Source organism: Oryx dammah, unplaced genomic scaffold (assembly GCF_014754425.2).
Source record: "Oryx dammah isolate SB20612 unplaced genomic scaffold, SCBI_Odam_1.1 HiC_scaffold_2, whole genome shotgun sequence".
NCBI lineage: Eukaryota > Metazoa > Chordata > Mammalia > Artiodactyla > Bovidae > Oryx > Oryx dammah.
In genome coordinates this window covers 159,480,391-159,504,933 of record NW_024070186.1, presented here as the reverse complement: position 1 = coordinate 159,504,933, position 24,543 = coordinate 159,480,391, and the positions used below count along the sequence as shown (strand labels likewise).

Here is a 24,543-nt window from a genome sequence, read left to right as displayed (position 1 = left end):
GTGAGTGCAGCCTCACAAGGTGGTGTAGTTAGCTTTAATGGACTGGGTAACTTCACAGGCTAATGAGTGGGAGGATTCTTCCAACTAATTTGGGCAAGGGGCAGAGATTTCCAGGAATTGGACCACTGCCCAGTTTTTGGTCTTTGATGGTTGGCCTTGAACTGTCATGGGGCCTCTCCGTGGGTCATCTAGCTCATTTATATGTTAAAATGAGTGTATACTGAGGATCACAAAGTTGACTTGTCTGCCATCTTGAACTCATTTAATTCTAATCAGTGTTTATCTTGGATCCTCAGGATATATCATTTTTTGAAAGATTGTGCCCCACCTCCTACCCTCCTATCTCTTGGGAAGAATAATCATTGAGAATTTGGTTACAGGAAAGGGTCTTACTGAAGGTAATGGGTTTTAAGAAACTATTACCCTTCACCCTCACCTGAGAAATATCAGGTTAAGCCCAGAAAGGACAGGGTTTTCCACTTTGCCATAAATCACTCCAAAGGTGCGTCCAACTCCGGGAAGCACTTGCCAGGAGTTCAAGAAGGTAAGATTACATCAGCCCCGGCACCTTTAAGCCAAAGCTACAGCTCCTACACCAAGCGGTAGGTTGCCCCGCTCCAGCATATGAGGTGAGTTTATCTTTCCACAATTACAAAGATAAACCTAGTAACATCAGATACAAAGTCAAAGGGACCACAGTTCATTAAGTGGCTGCTGGTATAGGCTGCCCCCACCCCCAACCCCAAACAGAGATAACCCAGACGACTGGCCTGCCTGAAAAACTCAGCTTCTCCCAACTCTGCTCCGAGGGAGACTGGCTGGTCCTCAGGCTGAAGCAAAACGGACTTAAAAACATTAACCTAAGACATTCTGCAGAGGGCTGACAAACTTGGGGCGCGGTGGGGGGGCGGGGCGGGGTGTAACGTTTTTACCCTGCCACGTATGTAACACGCCTCATGTTCTGCAGGAGAAAACTGCACCTCTGTCGGGCCCCCTTAGTCGCAGTCATAAAAAAAATCATTCCTCAGGGGCAGCCAGCCCGGTTCAGCGGATGGAAGCTGCGAACACCACGGTGTGCTAGCTCAGCTCTTGGCTCAGGCCCTGGGCCTGTAGCTGGGCTCGGATTACCGGGGTGTCCGCTGCCCAGGGTCCGGGGGGTGGGTACTCCTGGGTCCGGAATGATAGGTGCAGCACAGCCCCCGGGCTCACCCCAGGAGGCGTGCGGTCACTTGGAGGAAGCGGTGTTATTGGCCTCGGGCCCACTGCCTCCTAACATGGGGAGACAAAATGGCGGCCTCGTGGGGGCGGGGGAGAGCGAAGCTACCTCCGGGTTCCACGCCACGCTAGAACTACAACTCCCAGGATGCTCTGAGCCGAAGGCGGGAGCGATCGAGGGCTAACGTCGCTAGGCCCTGTGTCCTCCTGCTCCCCGTCGGAAACCCCCTGGAATGCGTTGCTTGCTCCGGGCCGCTCCCAAGACCCTCCTCGCAACTGGCTGACGGGAATCGCAGTTCATCGACAACAGAGTTGAATCTCCTTCGGGACTCAAGAAACTACACATCCCGTGCTGATTCGGCGCCTGCGCACAAGGCCGCGGAGCGTACTACGGTTCCCGGCGGGCCTTGCGACGCGCGCGGTTGCGTGCTGACGCGTTTAGTTGGTCGTGCTGACGTGCAGCGCGGCCCAGGCGGGGTGCGAGTGGCGCAGTCGGAGCCCGCTGCGGCCCCTGAGGAAGCGAGGAGGCGGCGGTGTCGGCTCAGTCGGGCGGACCGGCGAGGCAGGGCCGTTGCTCCAGGCCCCGAAGGACTCAGGAGCTCGATCTGCGGCAGCACCTCTCCCCCTCGGAGGCGGCGGGCGGAGGCGGCGGCGGGTGAGAGGGTGAGGGAGCGAACGAGCGAGCCGGGTGGGGGAGGGGCGGCGGCCCCGGCGCCAGGCCAAAGCGCGCGGAGAACGGCCCAGGCCGCCGCGCGCACGCGCGCTCGCCGCCCCTAGCTCGCGCGGACGTCCCTGCTCGCCTGCCTCCCCTCCCCCTCTCCCGCGGTTCTTGTCGCGCGCGGGCTTTTATTCCCCCTCCCCCATGGCAACGGCGCGCGCCGCCGAGTGCACTTGGCCTCGCGCGCGTTCTCGGCGAGGAGTGGGTAGCGCGCGACTCGGGCTCCTCGTCTCCCGGACGCGTGCGGCGACGAGGCCCTGTTGCAGCTGTCCTTGCCGACATCTTGTTTAAGGGGAGGGGGCTGCGGCGGCGGGGCCCGGCTGTCGGCTCCTTTGCCCCACGCCTCGCCGGCGTCCGGCCCGTCCGTCCCTCCCCGGGGCTTGGGGTCTGCCCCTGAGCCTCCCAGACTACCGGGCGCCGCGCAGCCCCCTCCCCCATCCCTCAAGGCCGAAAATAGGTCTTGGCGGCTTAGCCTGTGCAAAAAAGGTCTTGAACTAAGATGTCTCCTAGATTGAGGCAGTTTGGATTCGTTACTGTCTGCCATGAAGTATTAAGCGAAGCATTCAAAACGTTTTTTTTTTGTTTTGTTTTTAATTAAGTACTCAGTCTAGGTATGTTAAGGCAGACCACGTGCTCTTTTCTTTTCTTGCACCTTTTCATGATCTCCAAAGTTGAGTTGAAGCTGGGAAGGCGGCTGCCAGCCCTTTCTTGAGAAAGCGCAGGGTTTTGTTATAATTTGACTCAAAACTCTTCCAGACCTTGGTTTTCACGCAAACGCTTATGTAAGATATCTTTTGGGTCAAAAATTTTAAAAGTTGTGTTGTCTTTCCTTTTGAGTGTGTTGAATCTAGGCCTCTTTTACTGAGCTAGTACTTCAGCTTTCTGGGTTCCATAGTCCCTCGTCAGCTACTATGGTGCCCCAGTGCTGAACTTGATGTGCTTACGTATTAGTTTCATTTTCCTGCACTCTCCGCTCCCTTTTTCGTGCGTTTCTTTCCTTGACTGTCATAATACTGAATTTTAAGACTCCTTTTGTCTTGTTTAACATGTGATAATTCTCCAACAGAAAAAACTGCTTTTTATCTTCTTTTGCAGCTTGCTTTTACTATCTACCTTTAGCTTTGGTGACTTTTGCATGCCCATAGTCCGAGGATCCTAGTTTAAGTATTTCCATTTAGGTTTTGGTGATTTGTGTATATGTATTATTGATACACTCCTGTCCATCTGTTCTTTTTGAGCACTGTCTTGGATGCCATGGTATTTCTGTTTTTTGTTTGTTTTCTTTGCTGGGTCATTTTCTAAAAGTAGTCTGTTGTGATTGAACACCCTTTGCTTAGCAGCTGCTGGTTATCCTTTTCCAGGGAGTGGGAGGATTATCGTGTGAGGTGGTATGGAAGTGTGGGTGAATGGTTAAACTGAAGAATTAATTGCAGGTTAGAAGCTTTGTGCAAGGGAAGCAGAAACTAGGTAGGGTATAGAGAGCCAGAGAAAATCTAGCTTAAGAGTAAGGAGAAATTTTGAGAAAGTAAACGCGAAGGTTGGAAGATTTCTTGTACTATAAAGAAATTTTTCATTTCACACAGTTCCGCTTGCCTTTCCTAGATTTAGCATCATCCTTTACCCCAATATGGTTATTTTTTTGTTTTGTTTTCAGATCTCTAGAGTCTGCAACTGGGATTGGGTAGGGACCCAGCCTTAGAGTTGGGGGGGAAGGGGTACCAAACTGTTCTAGAATTGAGCCGTCTTCTTTTCATTCAACATCTACCTGTAAAGGGGGAGGTTAGTACATTTTCCCAGGTGTTTGTAGGTTTCTTCCAGAGTATTTTAAATGAAACTTTTCTTTTTATCCAGTTCTGTGTTTTTTTCCTTCTGCCTTCACTAATATCTCCACTTTGTTCCTTGGGTTCTTTTCCTGGGGTCCTTTTCACTTACACATTTCCTTTGTGAAACTATCTTGGACAGGACGAGTTGAAGGGAAAAAAAAGTATACAGAGCAGGAGAAAGGAATAGAGTCTGTGTAGTCAAGAAACCTAATCAGGAAAAAACTAGCATTTGAGGGTTTCTTCAGAGTCATGTGGGGCTGGATGAGAAAAACTAAGAAGTAAGGTAACGAGGGGACTGTTAAAGTCAACAGTTTGACTTTAATGAAGGTGAGGGAGAAAGAGTGGGGGTTTTGTGACTAAGGGTAGGGAAAGGATGTAGAGAAGGTATGGGAAACAGTTGGACTAGAGGAGACCGCTTTGATACATATAGCGTTGAGTTGGAAACGCAGTTTTTTAATAGGAGCTAGGGAGACTTGGGTGAGCCACAAACCATGTGAGAAATCCTATTGGGAAGGAAATTGAAGAAATAACATATCAGTCAGGATAGTTGATATGCCCCTTACTTGAGAGATGATGTATATGAGGATTACGTATCCAGGCTTCATGTGTTTCTGTAGTGCGTGCTGGCCTTTTAGGTTAGGCCTCCTTTTGGATATCTAGGGGTTCTTGAGTCAATTTGTATTCATAATTTCTGGCTACGTTCAGGGTAGCTAGCCTGAAATGCCTAGGTCAGTTCTTGGAAGACTCTAGACTTGACAGCAGGCCCTTGTGTGCCACAGATCTCTTTCTCTCTTTCTCTGTTTTTATTTTTTGTTGGTGTTTGTTGTGCCCTGTTTGGAGGCCTCAGTCAGTTGCTAAGGACTCAGAGTAGTTGGTAAAGATATCACTTGTGCATATTGGGTTCAAAGGAGAATAAAGGGATAGTGTGGAGAAATTTGGGAGAAATGGGATCTTTGGGGGTGGGTAAGGAAAAGCTAGGTACAAACAGAAGTGGCTCTTGCACACTGAGGGTAAAGATCGTAAGAGCTGGTCTTAATTTGGTAGAAAGAAAGTGAGGGAAGAATGAAGGAAGGGTTTGTTTAGGAGACCAGGAGGATTATGCAGCCAAAGGAGGTTTAGTTTGGAGAGACCTGTTGAAGTAGGGTTGAAGAAGAGCAGGGATTTGGGTGGTGGTGAGTGGCTAGTTTGGGGCCAGGGGCCTGACCCGTGTCTCCCCGCTCCCCCTCAGGAGCGGTGGTGCCCCCCCCCGGGCACGGGGCCATGTACAACGGGATCGGGCTGCCGACGCCCCGGGGCAGCGGCACCAACGGCTACGTCCAGCGCAACCTGTCCCTGGTGCGGGGCCGCCGGGGTGAGCGGCCTGACTACAAGGGAGAGGAGGAACTGCGGCGCCTGGAGGCTGCCCTGGTGAAGCGGCCTAATCCTGACATCCTGGACCACGAGCGCAAGCGGCGCGTGGAGCTGCGATGCCTCGAGCTGGAGGAGATGATGGAGGAGCAGGGGTGAGGGAGGTCTGGGGGAGAGCCACATACCCAGCGAGTGCAGAGCTGGGGAGTTAGGTGGGCTGTAGGGAGCATTGGGCAAGTTGAAAGAGGCCTGGAGAGGAGTGAGTTGCAGGAGGGGAGGCGGTAAAGAAGCTAGCGAATTGAAAGGAGTTGAGGGGCAGTTCAAAGTGGAACCTGTGTGGAACATAAAAGGGAGCCTGAGGGAGTCTGAATTATTTAGATGAAGGCACAGGGGGAAAGAGGGGGGCCATTGAGAAATACATGCTTTAAGGGAGAGGTGGGGAAGCAGACTAGGCAAGACACAAGAGCTTGGTAAGCTGATATGTTGTCGTCATTGGTAGAGAAAAGGAAGGTGAATGGATGTAAGGGTCGAGGCCTTGGAGAGTAGCAAAGGAAGGAAGACAGGAAATTGGAATAACACCTGGATAAAGGGGATCATGAGTTGGGTAGGGAAGTGAGATTTGTGGAAAAGGAGCATGTTCAGGCAGAAAACCTTTTAGAGCAGTGGTTTTCAAACTTCAGCAGTGGCGTCCCCCCTGTTGTTGTTGTTGTTTTTTTTTTTTTTTTAACAATGCATGTTACTTCGGAATCCCATGAAATGAAAGACCTGTTCATGTTGATTGAAGTTGGGGAGGAACACTTGGAACTCTGCCTGCTTAACTTTCCTCTTTTGGCCCTGGAGTGTAGCATGTTTAAAATCCACTGTTCTAGAGGGTGTAGTCAGTGGAGGGAAGAAAGATTACAGGAAAAGAGCAGAATTTGAGGGCCCTTTGGGTGACAGTGAGTGAAATATATAATGTGTGCATGGAAAGGGAAGGGGTCCTGCTGGGAACGAGGGAATTGTAAACCCAGGTCTGGGGAGAGTGTCTGGTCAGGCCCTAACCCTGAAGGCTTTTGTTCTTCAGGTACGAGGAACAGCAAATTCAGGAAAAAGTGGCGACCTTTCGACTCATGTTGCTGGAGAAGGATGTGAACCCTGGGGGGAAGGAGGAGAACCCAGGGCAGAGGCCAGCGTGAGTGTTTCCCTCTCCATTTTCTCTGGACTCTCTTCTGCTTTTGCTGTTTTCTCTCCTTACTGTGGACTTTCTCCCGCTCTTGTCTGCCTGTTTTCATGGCTGTTTGGTCCATGCCTGCAATTGTGTGAATATGACTCTGCATTTTGTTGTCTGTCTCCTTTAGACCTTTGACTTTTTCTCCTCTAGGGTAACTGAGACTCACCAGTTGGCAGAATTGAATGAGAAGAAGAATGAGCGACTCCGAGCTGCCTTTGGCATCAGTGATTCCTATGTGGATGGCAGCTCTTTTGATCCCCAGCGTCGTGCTCGGGAAGCTAAACAACCAGCTCCTGAGCCTCCGAAACCTTACAGGTACATGAGATTAGTGTCAGTTTCTCTTCCTAATTCTGAGTGCTTTGCTCCATTTTTGTGTGTGTGGATTATTTCTTTGATATTCTTCAGATTTTGTTCTGAAGTTGAAATGTCTCAGAAAATTCATCTTAGCACCCATCTTTGCTTCTTTTCATCTTCACTCAGCCTTGTCCGGGAGTCTAGCAGTTCTCGCTCACCAACGCCAAAGCAAAAGAAGAAGAAAAAGAAGAAAGATAGAGGACGGTAAGTTAGTTGGAAAGTTAATTTAGTAGCCAGAGGACCACACCTGTCAGGCTTTTTCTCCTTGGAAATAGAAAATTTTTATTTCTAGGAAGCAGGAGGGAGTTGTCAGGAAAGTCAGGGAAGAGGAGTTACCATTCAGGTCTCAGCTGAGAGAAAAAATATGTTTGCTGCTTCAGTGGGAAGGGTTGATTGTGTAGCTCTGCAGGACTGATCAGAATTTTGGTACTGTGTTCTCTTTTGAGGTTTGTTGTTATAGGTATTTATGCTGCTTAGAGAGTAAAGTTCTGGGTGTAGATCTGGCACATAGGTGCTGTTGGAGTTGTTCTGTGCAGCCTTCTGAGGATGGATCGTAAGTAGGGTGGGCCAGGGAAGGAGGCAAGCTGAATGACCCTGTTGCTGAACCCATGTTTAGCAGGTCAGAGAGCAGCTCTCCTCGACGAGAGAGGAAGAAGAGTTCTAAGAAAAAGAAGCACAGGTATGAGGTGGGAGTACATGGAGTGATGGGGGAAGCTTGGTGAGTTCAGGCATAGATAATGGTTTATGTTCTATTTATTTATCTTTTATCCACAGGTCAGAATCTGAATCCAAGAAAAGGAAGCATAGGTAAGAGCTCTTTGTGGCGTAGGGAGGACAGGGACACTTGGAGTGGTGAGCCATTGCTACCTGATGGCTTTGTTTGCTCTTTTTTTTTTCTCCTTAAAGCTCAGTTCCTTGATTTCTTGCTGTTGATTCTCCTGAATAACAATTCTTCCCTTTCTACTTTCGGTGGTTTTTTTCTTTAAAAATGATTTTTATTTTAAATAATCCTGCCTTATTTCCCAGGTCTCCTACTCCGAAGAGCAAACGTAAATCTAAGGACAAGAAGCGGAAGCGGTGAGTAAATTAGAGGGAAATTTGCTTAATGAGTAGATGAGTGCCACTTGGGAATAGGGCAGTCCAGTAGAAGGTTGAGGGATGGATAAGGGGAACCTTGTAGACCTGTGACAGTGCCCTGAGCTGTGATACTGGTCTTTCTTCAGATCTCGAAGTACAACTCCAGCCCCCAAGAGCCGACGGGCCCACCGTTCAACTTCTGCTGACTCTGCTTCTTCTTCAGATACTTCCCGCAGTCGGTAAGGGGTGGTCCAGGAGGAAGGGAGGGAGAGGGACTTGTGGGTTAATCAATTTAATATTTATTGAGCGCCCACGGTGTGCTAGGCGCTGCACAGACCATTCGGAAGACACGGTCCCTGCCCTCTAGGAGCTGACAGGCTAAAGCAACAGGATGGACAGACATATACATTTCCCCTTCTCTTTTTTTTTTTGTTTTTTGTTTTTGTTTATTTATTTTGTTATTTTTTGTTTTGTTCTGATATATATGGACTGCCAGAATAGGGGGGGTGGTGGTTTGTTCGTGGTGTCTGGGGGAGGAAGGAATCCTTACCCTGGCTTCCTTAATCGGGGAAGGCTTCCTGAAGGAGGTGGGCTCAGAGGTGAGTTGTGAATGAAGTGGGTAGGGAATGGACTGGGTGGAGGGTTCTGGGAGGTTTGGGGGAGGTAAATATGAAGGGGTAGAGGGAGAATATTTTTGGGGGATTGATGTTGAGAAGAGAAGGAGCAAAATGAACTGGACCTGAATTTCAGTATGAGTAATTTGAATCTTGTGAGTGAGAGAAGGTTTTTTGGAAGAGGGTTATAGTCAGGAAAGGTAGATGGGAGCTGGGGAGGGGGTTTTCTGTTCTCTCCTGAACTGATTTTCTTTCTCTCTTCCCGTCCTTAATTACCTCTCTCAGGTCTCGAAGTGCTGCAGCTAAAACCCATACAACTGCCTTGACTGGACGAAGTCCTTCACCTGCTTTGGGGCATCGAGGGGAGGGAGATGTACCTCCCAGGGAACCAGGTACTACCAGCATAGGGCAGCCTAGTCTGGAGCCTTCTACAAAGCAGCCTAGCAGTCCCAGTGAAGACAAAGACAAGAAGGAGGTATGTTCCTGAATTAATGGATGTTCTTGGGGTTGCAAGGCTGTGGATTCAGGATAGCTGTTCAAAGTTAAGGAAGAAGTAAGATCAAGTTTTGGTTTCTGATTTGTCTCTTGGTATTCATAAAGTTCTCTTTGCATCTGCAAATCATTCAGAATTGTGATTTTCAAACTTTACTAGGTATTAATAAATAGGTTTTACCTTACTGTTCTGTTTGTAAGATAAAACTCGGAACAAAAAGTTTTCTTTACACTTACTAGCCATTTACTATTCAGTGTCTCTAGTATTTATTTCATTAAATGCTGGTTGTGGCTTACTAAAACTTCTCAGTCTGCTGAGTTGCTGCTTGCAGTCTGAAAACTACTTTCGGAAATATCTTTTCCATACCTTTTGTTTTATACTTGCTGCTGCTGCTAAGTCGCTTCAGTTGTGTCCCGATTCTGTGCAACCCCATAGGCGGCAGCCGACCAGGCTCCCCCGTCCCTGGGATTCTCCAGGCAAGAACACTGGAGTGGTTGCCATTTCCTTCTTCAATGCATGAAAGAGAAAAGTGAAAGTGAAGTCGCTCAGTTGTGTCCGAGTCTTAGCAATCCCATGGACTGCAGCCTACCAGGCTCCTCCGTCCATGGGATTCTCCAGGCAAGAGTACTGGAGTGGGGTGCCATTGCCTTCTCTGTTTATACTTGCTATTCTAATTCAGACCCTAATCATGTTTTCTTATTTCTATCATCACAATATATTTTTAATTGCTCTTTGATAAAGTTGTAGCTCTCCTGTTATTTTTCATGTTCTCCAGAGTTGCTTTTCTAAACTGCAAGTTCGATCACCTCAGAAACATAATTTACTTCCTATTTCTCTTGGCTTATGTTTTAAGGTTTTTATAACTTGGTCTCTTTTTCTGTGTTTTCCTATATACTTTATCCTAGTTTTTGTTATTCACATGCCATGTTTTCAAACAGTTTTTTTTCCCTTTAATGTAGTTATTTTTTAAGGGTAAAGTCAGTCACTTTGGGAAATTGCTTTATCTTTACATTTAAAAATATTCTTTTCTGCATTCAGCATGTTACAGTGGTGGTTGTGAACTAATGATACATTAGATTGCGTTGTTTTTTTTCTAGTTTAGAAGACTTGAGATTATTATAGACTCTGTTTTCATATGTTTTTAACTGTATTTTTTACTGTGTGATTATTGAATGAATGTGACTGCCTGTGGTGAGGAAAAGGTGTTTCATTGGAAGGGGTGTTGAGACCTTATAGATGATAGGAAGTTTTGGTGCTTACATTATCCCTACCCCTACCCTCTTTTCCACTCTTAGAAATCTGCAGTTCGACCTAGTCCCTCTCCGGAAAGGAGCAACACAGGGCCAGAACCACCGGCTACCACTCTGCTCCTTGCTGAGCAACATGGCGGCTCCCCACAGCCCCTTGCAACAACCCCCTTAAGTCAGGAGCCAGTGAACCCCCCTTCTGAGGCTTCTCCAGCCCAGGGTCATTCACCACCTAAGTCTCCTGAGAAACCTCCCCAATCTTCTTCAGAGAGCTGCCCACCATCCCCTCAACCTACCAAAGTTTCTCGGAATGCCAGCTCTTCCCCTGAAAGCCCTAAACCGGCACCAGCTCCTGGGTCCCGCCGAGAGAGTTCTTCTCCTGCATCCAAGAGTCGCTCTCATGGCCGAGCAAAACGGGCTAAGTCACATTCTCATACTCCTTCCCGTAGGGTGGGGAGGTCCCGTAGTCCTACCACCAATAAGAGGGGGCGGTCTCGGTCTCGAACCCCTACCAAGAGAGGTCATTCTCGGTCCCGGTCACCTCAGTGGCGTAGGTCACGTTCTGCACAGAGGTGGGGACGATCTAGAAGCCCCCAGCGACGTGGCCGCTCTAGGTCTCCTCAGCGACCAGGCTGGTCCAGGAGCAGAAATGCACAGAGAAGAGGCAGGTCTAGATCAGCAAGACGAGGCAGGTCACACTCTAGATCCCCTGCAACTAGGGGTAGATCTCGTTCTAGAACACCTGCCCGGAGAGGCAGGTCTCGGTCTAGAACACCCGCCAGGCGGAGGTCACGATCTAGAACACCCGCCAGGCGGAGGTCACGATCTAGAACACCCGCCCGGAGAGGCAGGTCTCGGTCTAGAACACCTGCGAGGCGCAGATCTAGGACCCGATCACCTGTACGACGGAGGTCTCGTAGTAGATCACCAGCCAGGAGAAGTGGCAGGTCACGTTCCAGAACCCCAGCCAGGCGTGGGCGCTCACGCTCTAGAACACCAGCAAGACGAAGTGGCCGGTCACGCTCTAGAACACCAACTAGACGAAGTGGCCGGTCACGCTCTAGAACCCCAAACAGGAGAGGGAGATCTCAGTCTAGGACACCAGCAAGACGGGGAAGATCCCGTAGTAGAAGCCTAGTTAGACGGGGAAGATCTCACTCTAGAACACCACAAAGAAGGGGCAGGTCTGGCTCATCATCAGAGCGGAAGAACAAATCCCGCACATCACAGAGAAGGAGCAGGTCCAACTCAAGTCCAGAAATGAAGAAATCGCGGCTTTCTTCTAGGCGGAGCAGGTCTCTCTCTTCACCAAGGTCCAAAGCAAAATCCCGTTTGTCTGTGAGGCGAAGCCTTTCAGAGTCCTCTCCATGCCCAAAACAAAAGTCTCAGACACCACCAAGGCGCAGTCGTTCTGGATCATCCCAACGCAAAGCTAAATCTATAACACCACCGAGACGAAGTCGCTCTGGTTCTTCTCCGCCTGGTAATCAGAAGTCTAAAACACCATCAAGGCAATGTCATTCCAGTTCATCTCCTCAACCTAAAACAAAGTCTGGAACACCACCAAGGCAAGGGTCCGTAGCAAGTCCCCAGGTAAATGAAGAGTCTGCAACGCCACAGAGACGGAGCCGTTCTGAATCATCACCTGACCCTGAGGTGAAGTCTAGGACCCCTTCGAGACATAGCTGCTCTGGGTCTTCTCCTTCTAGGGTGAAATCTGGCACACCTCCCAGACAGAGCCGATCTGGGTCATCATCTCCACAACCCAAAGTGAAGGCAGTAACATCACCAGTCCAAAGCCATTCTGGCTTCTCTTCTCCAAGTCCTAGTAGGATGACATCTAAAACATCTCCAAGGCAAAGCAGATCAGTGTCTCCATGCTCTAAGACAGAATCTAGATTGTTGCAAAGACACAGTCATTCTAGATCTTCCTCTCCAGATACCAAAGTGAAACCTGGAACACCACCAAGACAAAGTCACTCAGGGTCTACTTCGCCATGCCCCACAGCAAAGCCCCAGACTCCACCAGGGCATAATCTTGGATCAAAGTCCCCATGTTCCCAAGAGAAGTCTAAAGATTCACTAGCTCAAAGTTGCTCTGAATCCTTCTCCCTCTGTCCAGGAGGCAAGTCTAGCACGCCACCCTCATTTTTGCAACAGAAAGGACAATCTCCAACTTCACCAGACTCCAGATCTGGTACTTCAACCCCAGAAATGAGACCAAGTCATTCTGAATCTCCATATCTGCAGAGCAAATCTCAAACACCTCCTAAGGGCAGTTGCTCTAGGCCCTCATCTCCAGTCGTTGAGCTGGTACCCAGATCTCCAACAAGAGGTGAATTGTTAGCAAGTCCCAGGCTGAAGTCCGAAATATCTCCAGAACAGAGCAGGTCCCAGTCCGACTCTTTCTCATATCCTGCCATAGACTCTAAATCTCTTCTGGGACAGAGCAGATTAGAGCCTTCTGAATCAAAAGAAAAAACTGGCTTATTCCTGCAAGAGGATGTTAGTGCATCACCTCCAAGACCAAGAGACAAATTGAGTCCTCCTCCAGTGCAGAATAGGCCTGAGTCCTCACCAGTACTCAGAGATACCCCTAGAACTCCATCAAGGGAAAAAGGTGGTGTTAGGTCATCTCCAGATACAAAAGACCAAAGTTCTGCATTAGCTAAGCCAAGCCAAGATGAAGAATTAATGGAGGTAGTAGAGAAATCTGAAGAATCATCAAACCAAGTCCTGCCGCATTTGTCTCCAGAACATAAAGAAACTGCTGGAAGTAATGTTGAATCATCTCCAGAAATAGAAAGGCCTGCTGTACCTTTGACTCTTGACCAAAGCCAGTTGCAGGCTTCTTCAGAAGAAGTCCCTGCAATGGCCTCAGCTTGGAGTGGGCCACACTTTTCTCCAGAACATAAAGAACTGTTAAACTCTCCCCCCAGGGAGAATACCTTTGGATCACCTTTAGAATTTAGAAACTCAGGAGGCCCTGTCGCAGAAATGAATACTGTATTTTCTCCTGAGGGTAAAGATTTGAATGGACCTTTTCCTAATCAGCTAGAGACAGATCCATCTCTAGATGTGAAAGAACAATCAACAAGGTCCTCCAGACACAGCAGCTCTGAGTTATCCCCAGATGTGGTGGAAAAAGCAGGAATGTCTTCAAACCAGAGTGTGTCTTCGCCAGTACTTGATGCTATACCCAGAACACCTTCAAGGGAAAGAAGTAGTTCTGCGTCTTCTCCTGAACTGAAAGATGGCTTACCCAGAACTCCCTCAAGGAGAAGCAGGTCTGGGTCTTCCCCAGGACTTAGAGATGGATCTGGGACTCCCTCCAGGCACAGCCTATCTGGGTCATCTCCCGGAATGAAAGATATACCTAGAACACCATCCAGGGGGAGAAGTGAATGTGATTCCTCTCCAGAACCAAAAGCTTTGCCTCAGACCCCGAGGCCAAGGAGTCGTTCTCCATCTTCCCCGGAGCTCAACAATAAGTGTCTTACCCCCCAGAGAGAGAGAAGTGGGTCAGAGTCATCAGTTGAACAGAAGACTGTGGCTAGGACACCTCTTGGGCAGAGACGTCGGTCTGGATCTTCTCAGGAACTCGATGGGAAACCCAGTGCATCCCCTCAGGAGAGAAGTGAGTCAGACTCTTCTCCAGATTCTAAAGCTAATACACGAATGCCACTCAGGCAGAGGAGTCACTCTGGATCTTCTCCGGAGGTGGACAGCAAATCCCGGCCTTCTCCTCGGTGTAGTAGGTCTGGCTCATCCCCTGAGGTTAAAGAGAAGCCAAGAGCAGCACCCAGGGCACAGAGTGGTTCTGATTCCTCTCCTGAACCCAAGGCTCCTGCCCCTCGAGTCCTTCCAAGACGAAGCAGATCAGGTTCATCAAGCAAAGGCAGAGGCCCTTCTCCTGAAGGAAGCAGCAGTTCCGAGTCCTCTCCAGAACACCCTCCCAAATCCAGAACTGCTAGAAGAAGCTCTCGGTCATCACCAGAGCCCAAGACTAAGTCTCGTACTCCTCCGCGCCGTCGCAGCTCCCGGTCATCTCCTGAGCTGACTAGGAAGGCCCGGCTCTCCCGTAGGAGCCGTTCTGCGTCATCTTCACCAGAGACTCGCTCTAGAACTCCCCCAAGACGCCGAAGAAGTCCCTCAGTATCTTCCCCAGAGCCGGCTGAAAAGTCGAGATCCTCACGCCGGCGACGTTCAGCATCCTCTCCACGCACTAAGACAACTTCAAGGAGAGGCCGTTCTCCTTCACCAAAGCCTCGTGGGCTCCAGAGGTCCCGTTCCCGCTCAAGGAGGGAGAAAACCAGGGCCACCCGACGTCGGGATAGGTCTGGATCATCTCAGTCAACCTCTCGGAGAAGACAGCGGAGCCGGTCGAGGTCTCGGGTTACTCGCCGTCGGAGGGGAGGCTCTGGTTACCATTCAAGATCTCCTGCTCGGCAGGAGAGTTCCAGAACCTCCTCTCGACGTCGCAGAGGTCGCTCTCGGACGCCCCCAACCAGTCGGAAGCGTTCCCGCTCACGCACATCACCAGCACCGTGGAAACGTTCCAGGTCTCGGGCTTCTCCAGCTACTCACCGGCGATCCAGGTCCAGAACACCCCTGGTTAGCCGACGGAGGTCCAGGTCTCGAACCTCACCAGTCAGTCGGAGACGATCCAGGTCTCGGACATCGGTGACTAGACGAAGATCCCGATCAAGAGCTTCGCCCGTGAGTCGAAGGCGATCTAGGTCCAGAACACCGCCAGTAACCCGCCGACGTTCAAGGTCCAGGACACCGACCCGCCGGCGTTCTCGTTCTAGAACGCCACCAGTGACTCGAAGAAGGTCCAGATCTAGGACTCCACCAGTAACCAGAAGGCGATCTCGAAGCCGAACCTCCCCTATCACTCGCAGAAGATCGAGATCCAGAACATCCCCAGTCACCCGAAGGAGATCACGATCTCGCACTTCTCCAGTAACTCGAAGGCGGTCTCGCTCGCGAACCTCTCCAGTGACACGCCGCCGATCTAGGTCCCGAACTCCTCCAGCTATTCGGCGCCGCTCCAGGTCTCGAACCCCATTGCTGCCACGCAAGCGCTCTCGAAGTCGCTCGCCACTTGCTATTCGCCGCCGTTCCCGATCCCGTACTCCACGAACAACTCGGGGCAAACGGTCCTTAACAAGATCTCCTCCGGCCATCCGCAGACGTTCTGCCTCTGGAAGCAGTTCCGATCGATCACGTTCTGCTACTCCTCCAGCCACAAGAAACCATTCTGGTTCTCGGACACCTCCTGTAGCTCTCAATAGCTCCAGAATGGGCTGCTTCAGCCGTCCCAGCATGTCACCAACTCCCCTTGACCGCTGTAGGTCACCTGGAGTACTTGAGCCCCTTGGCAGCTCCAGAACACCCATGTCTGTCCTGCAGCAAGCTGGCGGTTCCATGATGGATGGTCCAGGTCCCCGAATTCCTGATCACCCAAGAGCATCTGTACCTGAAAACCATGCTCAGTCAAGAATTGCACTTGCCCTGACGGCCATCAGCCTTGGCACTGCTCGGCCTCCTCCGTCCATGTCTGCAGCTGGCCTTGCTGCGAGAATGTCCCAGGTTCCAGCTCCAGTGCCTCTCATGAGTCTCCGAACGGCCCCTGCGGCCAGTCTTGCCAGCAGGATCCCTGCAGCCTCTGCAGCAGCCATGAACCTGGCCAGCGCCAGGACACCTGCCCTCCCTTCAGCAGTCAACCTGGCTGACTCCAGAACACCAGCTGCAGCAGCAGCCATGAACTTGGCCAGCCCCAGAACAGCGGTGGCACCTTCGGCCGTGAACCTCGCTGACCCTCGTACTCCCACAGCCCCAGCTGTGAACCTAGCAGGAGCCAGAACCCCCGCTGCTTTGGCAGCTCTGAGTCTCACAGGTTCTGGCACAGCTCCGACTGCTGCAAACTATCCGTCCAGCTCCAGAGCACCCCAGGCTCCAGCCCCTGCAAACCTGGTGGGTCCTAGGTCTGCACATGCCACAGCACCTGTGAATATCGCCAGCTCAAGAACCCCTCCAGCCTTGGCCCCTGCAAACCTCACTAGTGCTAGAATGGCTCCAGCCTTGTCTGGTGCAAACCTCACCAGCCCCAGGGTGCCCCTCTCTGCTTATGAGCGTGTTAGTGGGAGAACCTCACCACCACTCCTTGACCGAGCCAGGTCCAGAACCCCACCAGGGGGCCCAGGCTCCAGAACCCCGCCATCTGCCCCAAGCCAGTCTAGAGTGACCTCTGAGCGGGCTCCCTCTCCTGCTTCTAGAATGGTCCAGGCTCCCTCACAGTCTGCTCTTCCTCCAGCTCAGGATCGGCCTAGGTCCCCTGTGCCATCTGCTTTTTCTGACCCATCTCGATCTTTGCTTGCCCAGACCACCCCTGTAGCAGGGTCTCAGTCCCTTTCCTCCGGGACGGTGGCAAAGACCACGTCCTCTGCTGGTGATCACAATGGCATGCTCTCTGGCCCTGTCCCCGGGGTGTCCCACTCAGAGGGTGGGGAACCACCCGCCTGTGCGGGGGCCCAGCAGCCTTCCACACTGGCTGCCCTGCAGCCAGCCAAGGAGCGGCGGAGTTCCTCGTCCTCCTCGTCCTCCAGCTCCTCGTCCTCCTCGTCGTCATCCTCGTCCTCCTCCTCCTCCTCCTCTGGCTCCAGCTCTAGTGACTCGGAGGGCTCTAGCCTTCCTGCGCAACCTGAGGTAGCACTGAAGAGGTGAGGGGACTTGTAGAACTCTTGTGCGGGGAAGGCTTCGGGGATGGTTGGTGGGAGTGGGGAGGGAGAATCCCTATCCAGAGGTTCTTTGCTCTTTGAGAGGAGGTATGGGACCCTGACCCTTAAGTTGGGGGTAGAAGAGAATGCTGGGGTGGGGGTTAACGGGGGGAGGGATGGGACAGGTAAAAGTCTCCGAAGGTTAATTCTCTAGAGGATAATGATAAGTTTTCCGTCTCTACAGAGGACAGAACTAGAGGAAATGGACTTAATTTTACAGCAGGAGGGATGGCAGTTAGACCTCAAGAGGAACTCCCTGGGCTGGAAGGATCTTCAGAGGTCATCCTATCCCTCTCCCTGCCTCCAGGCAGGACGGCCCCTCCCCCAGCCAACCCGCACACACAGTGGCCTCCCCAAGCTGCGGCTCTCCTCTCCGAGGACGGAGACCACCCAGCTCGGCTTCCACACCTGAGCCCAGGGGCCTTATTCCTCCTTCAGGGACATTCTTGAGGTTTAACCTTGATCCCTTTTGCTGCGGGCCCCAGCCTGTTGCTTGTGTTAGCAGAGGTTGGGTCGGCTGGGGCCACGCTCTCCAGAGAATGCGCTCACAGGCTCCCAGCTCAGGCTCAGCTCTCAGCTTGGAGAGCTCCCAGGGCCTTCCTCAGCACCCCTCCCCCACTGCCGTTCCTCCAGGCCAAGGAAGGTAGGGTTGGGGCTGGGGCAGCTCGTCTCCACATGACACTCTCTTCCTCCCACAGGGTCCCCAGCCCTGCCCCAGCCCCCAAGGAGGCTGTTCGAGAGGGCCGTCCTCAGGAGCCAGCCCCAGCCAAGCGGAAGAGGCGTTCTAGCAGCTCCAGTTCCAGCTCCTCCTCCTCCTCTTCATCATCCTCCTCCTCCTCCTCTTCCTCCTCCTCCTCTTCCTCCTCCTCATCCTCCTCCTCCTCCTCCTCCTCTACTTCTTCCTCCCCCTCCCCTGCTAAGCCTGGCCCTCAGGCCTTGCCCAAACCTGCAAGCCCCAAGAAGCCACCCCCTGGTGAGCGGAGGTGAGTGCTGCCTTGCTGGACACAAGGGTGGGGTGTGACCCTGGGTGTGTCTGCTCGTACAGGAGGAGTTGGGCTCTCCTCTCCCTGCCTGCTCCTCTTGTGCCCTGTGCTGGCGGAGGGCTGCGCCATCCAAGCGGGTGCGTGAGCCAGAACTGGGGAGTCCTAGGTTCCTTCCTCTCCCTGCCCGCGACATACAGCCTGGTCCCAGGTCCCAGGGATTCTAGCTTTTAAGTCAGCCTGTTACTGTTAACCAGGGCTCTGGTCTGGCCACCGTCATCTTCTCCCGACTCTGTCCACAGCCTCTTCCCTGTCTCCCTGCCTCCACGCCATTCTCTTCCACACGTAGCCAGAGGGATCTTTCTAAAACCGCACATCTGGTTACTCCCTTCACTCCACAAATCCTTCCGGGACGCCCTGTGGCCTGCAGGATAAAGCCCCACCTCTGCGGGAATGGCGTGTGAGGCTCTTCACCAACTGGCCTTGCCTGCCCTGTGTTCTCCTCTCCTGCCCGCCCCCACACATGCCCTGTGCTCCAGCCACACTCAACAGCGCCTTGCAGTCTAAGGAGAACCCCATGCCTTTGGACATGCTGTTCCTCCTGCCTGGAATTCCCTTGTCCGCCTGGTGAACTCCTCGTTCTGCAAGACTCCGCTCAAACAGCACCTTCGAGAAGACTGCCCTGCCCCTTCCCTGCCCTGCCCTTGTCTTCCCTCCCCTGGGTCCCCAGACCCCGTGTACATCCTGTGTACAACTGTGGGGCTGCTTCCCACACATGGGGCACAGCGAGCCTCCCTTGACCATCAGACTGAGTCCCTCCAAGGGCAGGGACTGTCTTTATCTTTGCGTCCCCCGCTGCACCCCGTGCCCCGCGTGTTGGGGGACTCGGTGGATGGTGTGCGGGCGGATGGGTGAGTGAGCGGATGAAGGTGGGTCTGAGGTTGGCCCTGTGTGGTATGAGGTTTGGCGGTCAGGACTTGGGGTGGGGTGGAGGTGGTCCTGAGTGTTGGCTGCTGAGTTTGGAAGAGTGTGGCACTATGGCGACCTGCTCTGATCCCCAGGTCCCGCAGCCCCCGGAAGCCAATAGACTCCCTCCGGGATTCCCGGTCCCTCAGCTACTCGCCTGCCGAGCGCCGCCGCCCCTCACCCCAGCCCTCACCTCGGGACCAGCAGAGGTACAGTTGCCACTGTGCTTTCCTGCGATAGCCCACTATAGCAGCTTTCTGCAGAATGACGTTTTAAGGTTCCAGGGTACCAGGTGTTGGTGATGTGCTGTGTGTAGTCTCATGACGGTTCTCCATTGCAGCAGCAGCGAGCGGGGTTCCCGGAGAAGCCAGCGTGGGGACAGCCGCTCCCCGGGTCACAAGCGCAGGAAGGAGACGCCCAGCCCCCGCCCCGTGCGGCACCGCTCCTCCAGGTGAGTCCTTGTCACACTCCAGGGCTGGGCCCACTGTTGAGTGCCGTGGGGCTGCCTGGGCCTCTGTGTTGATGACTCTCCTCTGTTTCAGGTCTCCGTGAATCCTTTCAGGGGAATTCCATCCTGCCCCAAGTTCTGGAGCTGTGGGGTGTGCCCTCCTTTTTTCCCAACAGAGCTGGGGGAAAGGGGTCCTTGTCTGCCCTCCTCCTCAACCCTGGCAGCATCCCGTTGGGGAGGGCTCCCTTATTTCCCTCCCTCCTTTTTTTCTTTGTTCTGTGAAATGTTAATCTCTGTGAGTTTTTCCTGGTTCACATGTTTTGGGGGGTTTGGGGTGGGTTGGGAATGAGAATGGGATTTGTGGGAGGGGAGGATACGGTTTGGGACTCCCAGGTTTTGACCCAGAAAGGACTTCGGAGGCACTGCCCCCCTTGAACCCCGAGTTCCTGGGGGGATGATGGTTTGGAACTAGCAGACCTGTGTGAGTTACACCCAGAAGGAAGGGGAGTTGAAATCAGCTGGCTCCTCTTGGCCTCCCAGTGAGGTTGTGGCCCCTCCCCCCAACTTTTCTTCACGTTTCTTAAAGGCATTTTGGTTTTTTAAAATCTGTACAGCAAGAGCAACTTTTTCTGTCGAATAAAAATCAGAAATGCAGAAATTGGGTCTACAAACTTTATTGGGAGTGGGAGGGCTAGGAGAGGAGCTGCCTTTGCTTTCTGGCTGTGTCCCCTGCCCCCGAGGGGGTGCTGCCCTGAAGAAACAAAGTGGAAGACCTTTCTGTCCCCAGGCTGAGAAGGCTGGGCTGGAAGAGGCTGAGGGTAGGCCACACACCAGGAAGGGGCACGCCTGACACAGGAGAGGGTGTGCAGAAAGAGGCAGCAACCAGGTGGATGCCCAAATCTTTTATTAAGGGGGGACAGTTTGGGGAGGCCTCTCACTGCACAGCCTGTTCGTTGGCGCTGCTTCCTGAGTCCTGTGGCTTCATCACGTCCGGCAGCTCAGGTGGGCTGGAGAAGGGCTCGATGCGCAGGGCCTCGAATGCCTCATCTGGGGGAGAGGAAAGGGGGCCTTGCTGGAGTCAGGGTGGCCTCCGCTGCCCTCCCCCAGCCTGGCCATGCGGGGGCCCTCGTCCTTACTGTCTCCCTGAATGAGCCTCCGGGCTTATCTGTGTCCACCTACAATCTCCTCCATTCCCTTCACACTTCTCCGTGCTTCGCATGACATTATATTGCTCATGTTTACCTATGCTCCCCATGTCCCCCTATGCTCCCCATGTCCCCCTATGCTCCCCATGTCCCCCTATGAAACTTTTTCTTGCCTTGCCCTCTGCCACTTAGAATGGCTGCTGCCTCCAGGCACCCAAGGGCATTCAGACACCACCTCTTCCTCTTCAGAGAAACCTTCCCCAGGCACCCTATACAGTCGTCCTATGTTCCCAACGCACAGGACACATAACCACCAGTTGGGAATGCCCTGTTTCTCGTTGACCACTGCTCTACTGGGAACAGCGGGTCCCAGGAAGCTTTCCCTGTCTTGTTCTTGGTGTGACCGCAGCACAGCAAATGAACTGCACTTTTTCTTCTGCATGAAAAACCTCTCCACCTGGCTCAGGATCTCAACTGGTTAGGCTCCCTAATCGGCTGAAACTGGCCTCTAGTGGAGAGACGCCCTACCAGGAGCTGGAGATGCTAAACATCCTGCAGTGCAGAAGACAACCTCCCCGAGAATCATCCAGCCCCAATGTCAACAGTGCTAAAGACACCTGGCCCAGCTTAACCAATTCATCTTCCAAGACACAAATCTGAGTCTCTCACCACCTCTCCCCGTTCTTTGGAAATGGTCTGAAAGGTGCCATTTAACACCTGACACCACACCTCCCTACCTAAGCAGCCACTTTGGTGGGGTGGGGAGACCACTCTCTACACAAGAAAAACAACCCCTCCCCACCCCAGCCCAGAAGTGCACTTTTGTGAGTAGAATCAGCCTGTCTTCAGTCCACAGCACAGCCCTCATCAAAATGGCTATTCCATACCTGAGGTGCTGCCACCCAAGATGCAGTCACCACAACGTATGCCACAACTGGGGGTCATGGGGAAAACCAATCACCTCACTGCTCTGTGATAGTGTTCACCTGCAAGATGGCTGAGGTGCTGCCAGTCCATAGAGTGCCTTTGTTCAAATCAGAGGAACAGATACTTTCTCTTGGATACATGCAGATACTTGCAGCCTGGCCTAGCTTAGGAAGAACACATGTACTATCAGCCCTCCCCTACCTGCCTCAGAGAACACCTTTAGAGCACCGCACCTGCCTGCCCATCACTGAGACTCAAGGGAACCACATAAAGGCCCCTAGAACTGCCTTTTCCTGAGCATTGGTGGGGCCTGGGTGCACGAGGGCTCACCCCCTCACTGTGAGGCCGGTCCCGGCATCATACTCCTTTCTGGAGACCACACCAGTCTGGCTGGGAGGCACGGGGCATGATGTAGCTGTCCAAGGACAGACACAGCTGCTGAGGCTTCACTTGCTTTGTCAGAACAGGATATTTGTGAGGCTAAAGTTAACTGAGGCTATATGCTCCCTCCTGAGCCCTAGCTAAGATTTCTTACAAGCTACAAAAAGAAATTTGTAACTTCATCCAAATTCACCAGCCCCCGGGTCTACAGCTGTGAAAAGACCCTATAACCTCTGTTCAAATTTTCAGAGACAAAGGATAAAATTTAAATCTTTTTCTTGAGAAAAAGAGATACATTGGAACAACAAAAACCACCCCCACCACTCAGGTATCTAAGCCTTGGTCAGGGTGGCACGTGATTGAGGAGAGTACCGGCTCTGAGGGCAAGAAAGGGCAGAATCCAATCTAACCTCTGCAGGCTCAGCTCACTCATCCTTAAAATGATCCTAATAAAAGTCTGCCCAGTACAGAGATGCACCATGGAGACAGCAGGCGGCGTGGCACCCAGCTCAAACAAGGTCCCGGCAGCCTGCATCTGAACTGGGGGGTCCCCATGTGACTGCCAGCAAGCCTGGGCATCCGAAGCTCACAAATGGGAATGGCAGTGCTTACCCCTCAGGGCTAGCCAGAGGACTGGATTGGACAATGGAAATAAGATGCAGACTGCAGGGCCAGGCCCTTAGTCCTCTGTAAATGTAAGCCAGTACTGTGACTAAGGATCTTTGAATCTTACAAGAAATGGGCTTCAGCTTCCACAAGCATCTCACATCCTTCACATTGCTTGTAGTGGGGAAGCAAGCACACTATCCAATGCTTGCTTGGATGGTGTACGGGGAGACAGGGTTTAAGAGGCTTGGAGGAACAACTGCAGGCTCCCTGAACACCCCTTTCACTGGCCATTTCCACCCTGTCACTGCCCCTCTCACCTGCCCTGAAGGCTAGCCCCACAGTGGCAGGGGCCTGAGGCCGTGCTGTCTGGCTGGTGAAGCCACACTCGCCCAATGTCTTGCCGTCGTCCAGAAGCTGGTCGTCCTGAGGAGAGAGGATGGCAGGGTCTCAGGAGAGGCAAGTCACAAAGACTTCTCTGGTCAATACCTACACTGAAAGTCAGAAGAGGGATGAGACACAGCCCCAAGTAGGGCCCAGAACCACCCCAGAGTATGTAAGTTTCCAGGGCTACCGCCAAGACTTTCCATATCAGAATCTCCCAGGACAGGGCTCTGGAATCTCCCCTGCTCCCCACCCCACCTATTAACTCTAGGTGAATGCAATTCCAAGCACCAGTGAACCAATCTGGCCACAGGCAGCTCTGGTTGCACCCCAGCTCTACCACCTTGGACAAACAGTTTCTTCTTTTTGATGTGAAGTTTTCTTATCTGTAAAATAGAAGTTATTGGAATTCCCAACTCATAGGGCAGCCAAGAGGCTTCAATGAGCAAAGGCTACCCAGTGGAAGAAACTCAGGCAGCAGGAAGGGTCCTTATCACAGAAATCCCAGCAGATAAGGGGAAAAAGCCTTTATAGACAAAGGGAGTGGAGCAAAAGATCAGTTTCCAGGCAGGAGCAGATCAATGCACTTAGGTGAGTGACCTCTTGCTGCCAGACTTCAAAGAGGGGACGACACTCTGGATTGCCCCAAAATGCCAAACCCCAAGCGATCCTGGCTGAATAATTGCGATTGGTTTGTAAGGGGAAAGGCGGTAGGGCGCGGGGCTTTTAGAACATCACCATTAAGCTGGGGAGTAATAAACAGTTGTTGAGGGAAGAAGTGGTGGGACCTGACTCATCTCAACACCCTCCGTTTCTTTACATTAAGGACTGTCTGGGCCGAGGGGCGAGTGATAGGCTTTCAGAGGATTAAGAGCATCACGGCTGGAATCCTAACTCTGCCAACGACCTTGGGTTGGTCAAGTGGCCACCTCCGAGCCTCAGTTTTCTTCATGGCCGAGCTAGGAAGTCAAGAGCCAGAACGGCGCAGGGGGACCACTGTAGGAATGAGATGAGACGCCGGCCCTCGGCGCTCAGCATAGGGTCTGGCGCGAGCCGCTCACGCCCTCCTGATGGAGAACCCCGGTGCAGCGAGCGCTATCGGGGCTTCACCTCCCCGAGTTCGAGCAACGGCCCCACGCGGGGTAGTTCCGGCCCGCGGCGGCTGGTGGCCAATGTTTACATCAACGACGCTGCCGCCGTGCGCCCACGGGCGCCTGCAGCCCCCGAGCGCCTGGAACCTACGGGACCGCACCTTGTACAGCCGCTGCTCATCCGGCGGCCGCTTGAGGATACCCTCGACGATGCGCTTCAGCTCGAACACGGTGCTCGACTCCTTGGCGTCCGTGAAGATGGTGGTCTTGTGGCGCCGGATCATGAGGAACACGTCCTGGGGACGGCGGGCCAGCGTGTGAGCGCGGAGCCGGGGCCCCCCCGCGCGGCCCCGCACCCCCGCCGCCCCCCGGCCCGGGCCCCGGCCCGGGCCCCGGCCCGGCGCCCCTCCCCCCGCACCCGCTCACCATCGCGGCGGCTGCCTCTCCCCCTCGACGCGCCGGCGCGGCCGCGCTCCGCCCCGTTCCCGGCAGTCCGCGCGCCGGCCCCAGCGTGCCCCGCGCCCGACGGCCCCGCCCCGTGCCGCCATTTTAAGTAATCCGCCAAGGGGGCGCTCCGACCGAGCGTCTGGCCGCCATCTTGGCGCCGTGGCGCGGGCGGGGCCGGTTGGCGGAGTGACGGAGGCGGTGGGAGTCGGGCGGGGAGCGAGCGCGGGAGGGAAGCGAGCGCGGGAGGGACTGTGGGCGGTGGAGCCATCTTGGTTGTGGCAAAGGCGA

General features: G+C 53.0%; 2 protein-coding genes across 26 annotated transcripts; one reads left to right on the top strand and one right to left on the bottom strand.

The window, feature by feature from the left end:
* The first annotated feature begins 1,627 nt into the window (after positions 1–1,627).
* SRRM2 (serine/arginine repetitive matrix 2) lies at positions 1,628–19,929 on the top strand. Of its 25 annotated transcripts, none has more exons than XM_040254743.1 (16): positions 1,653–1,870; positions 4,985–5,258; positions 6,167–6,274; positions 6,464–6,628; positions 6,794–6,871; positions 7,284–7,346; positions 7,442–7,474; positions 7,694–7,744; positions 7,891–7,983; positions 8,644–8,833; positions 10,147–16,823; positions 17,579–17,863; positions 18,400–18,771; positions 18,922–19,035; positions 19,167–19,277; positions 19,369–19,929. In XM_040254743.1, exons 2-13 carry the CDS (start codon positions 5,017–5,019, stop codon positions 18,425–18,427), a joined length of 8,013 nt encoding a protein of 2,670 aa, XP_040110677.1. In that variant the 5' UTR covers positions 1,653–1,870; positions 4,985–5,016; the 3' UTR covers positions 18,428–18,771; positions 18,922–19,035; positions 19,167–19,277; positions 19,369–19,929. The 25 variants fall into 25 exon arrangements, with proteins under 25 accessions (XP_040110712.1, XP_040110696.1, XP_040110704.1 ...); XM_040254711.1 differs by having other exon boundaries at positions 18,163–18,771; XM_040254703.1 differs by having other exon boundaries at positions 18,163–18,789.
* Positions 19,930–19,932: 3 nt separating this feature from the next.
* Positions 19,933–24,310, bottom strand: ELOB (elongin B). The gene is made up of 4 exons (XM_040254870.1): positions 24,235–24,310; positions 23,970–24,104; positions 22,654–22,759; positions 19,933–20,321 (listed from the first exon to the last, which is right to left on the bottom strand). The coding sequence occupies exons 1-4, from the start codon at positions 24,235–24,237 to the stop codon at positions 20,209–20,211; spliced, it is 357 nt and encodes a 118-aa protein (XP_040110804.1). The 5' UTR covers positions 24,238–24,310; the 3' UTR covers positions 19,933–20,208.
* Positions 24,311–24,543: the final 233 nt, after the last annotated feature.

What these genes read in the sequence shown, in the direction of transcription:
- SRRM2 (XM_040254659.1), top strand. Translation starts at nt 5,017, where the DNA reads ATGTACAACGGGATCGGGCTGCCGACGCCCCGGGGCAGCGGCACCAAC. An exon ending in AAGAAGAAAGATAGAGGACG is followed by an intron (nt 6,872 to 7,283) that starts GTAAGTTAGTTG and finishes ACCCATGTTTAG; the next exon opens with CAGGTCAGAGAGCAGCTCTC. An exon ending in TCACCTCGGGACCAGCAGAG is followed by an intron (nt 19,036 to 19,166) that starts GTACAGTTGCCA and finishes TCTCCATTGCAG; the next exon opens with CAGCAGCGAGCGGGGTTCCC.
- ELOB (XM_040254870.1), bottom strand. An exon ending in ATGAGCAGCGGCTGTACAAG is followed by an intron (nt 22,760 to 23,969) that starts GTGCGGTCCCGT and finishes CTCTCTCCTCAG; the next exon opens with GACGACCAGCTTCTGGACGA. An exon ending in GGGGCTAGCCTTCAGGGCAG is followed by an intron (nt 20,322 to 22,653) that starts GTGAGAGGGGCA and finishes CCTCTCCCCCAG; the next exon opens with ATGAGGCATTCGAGGCCCTG.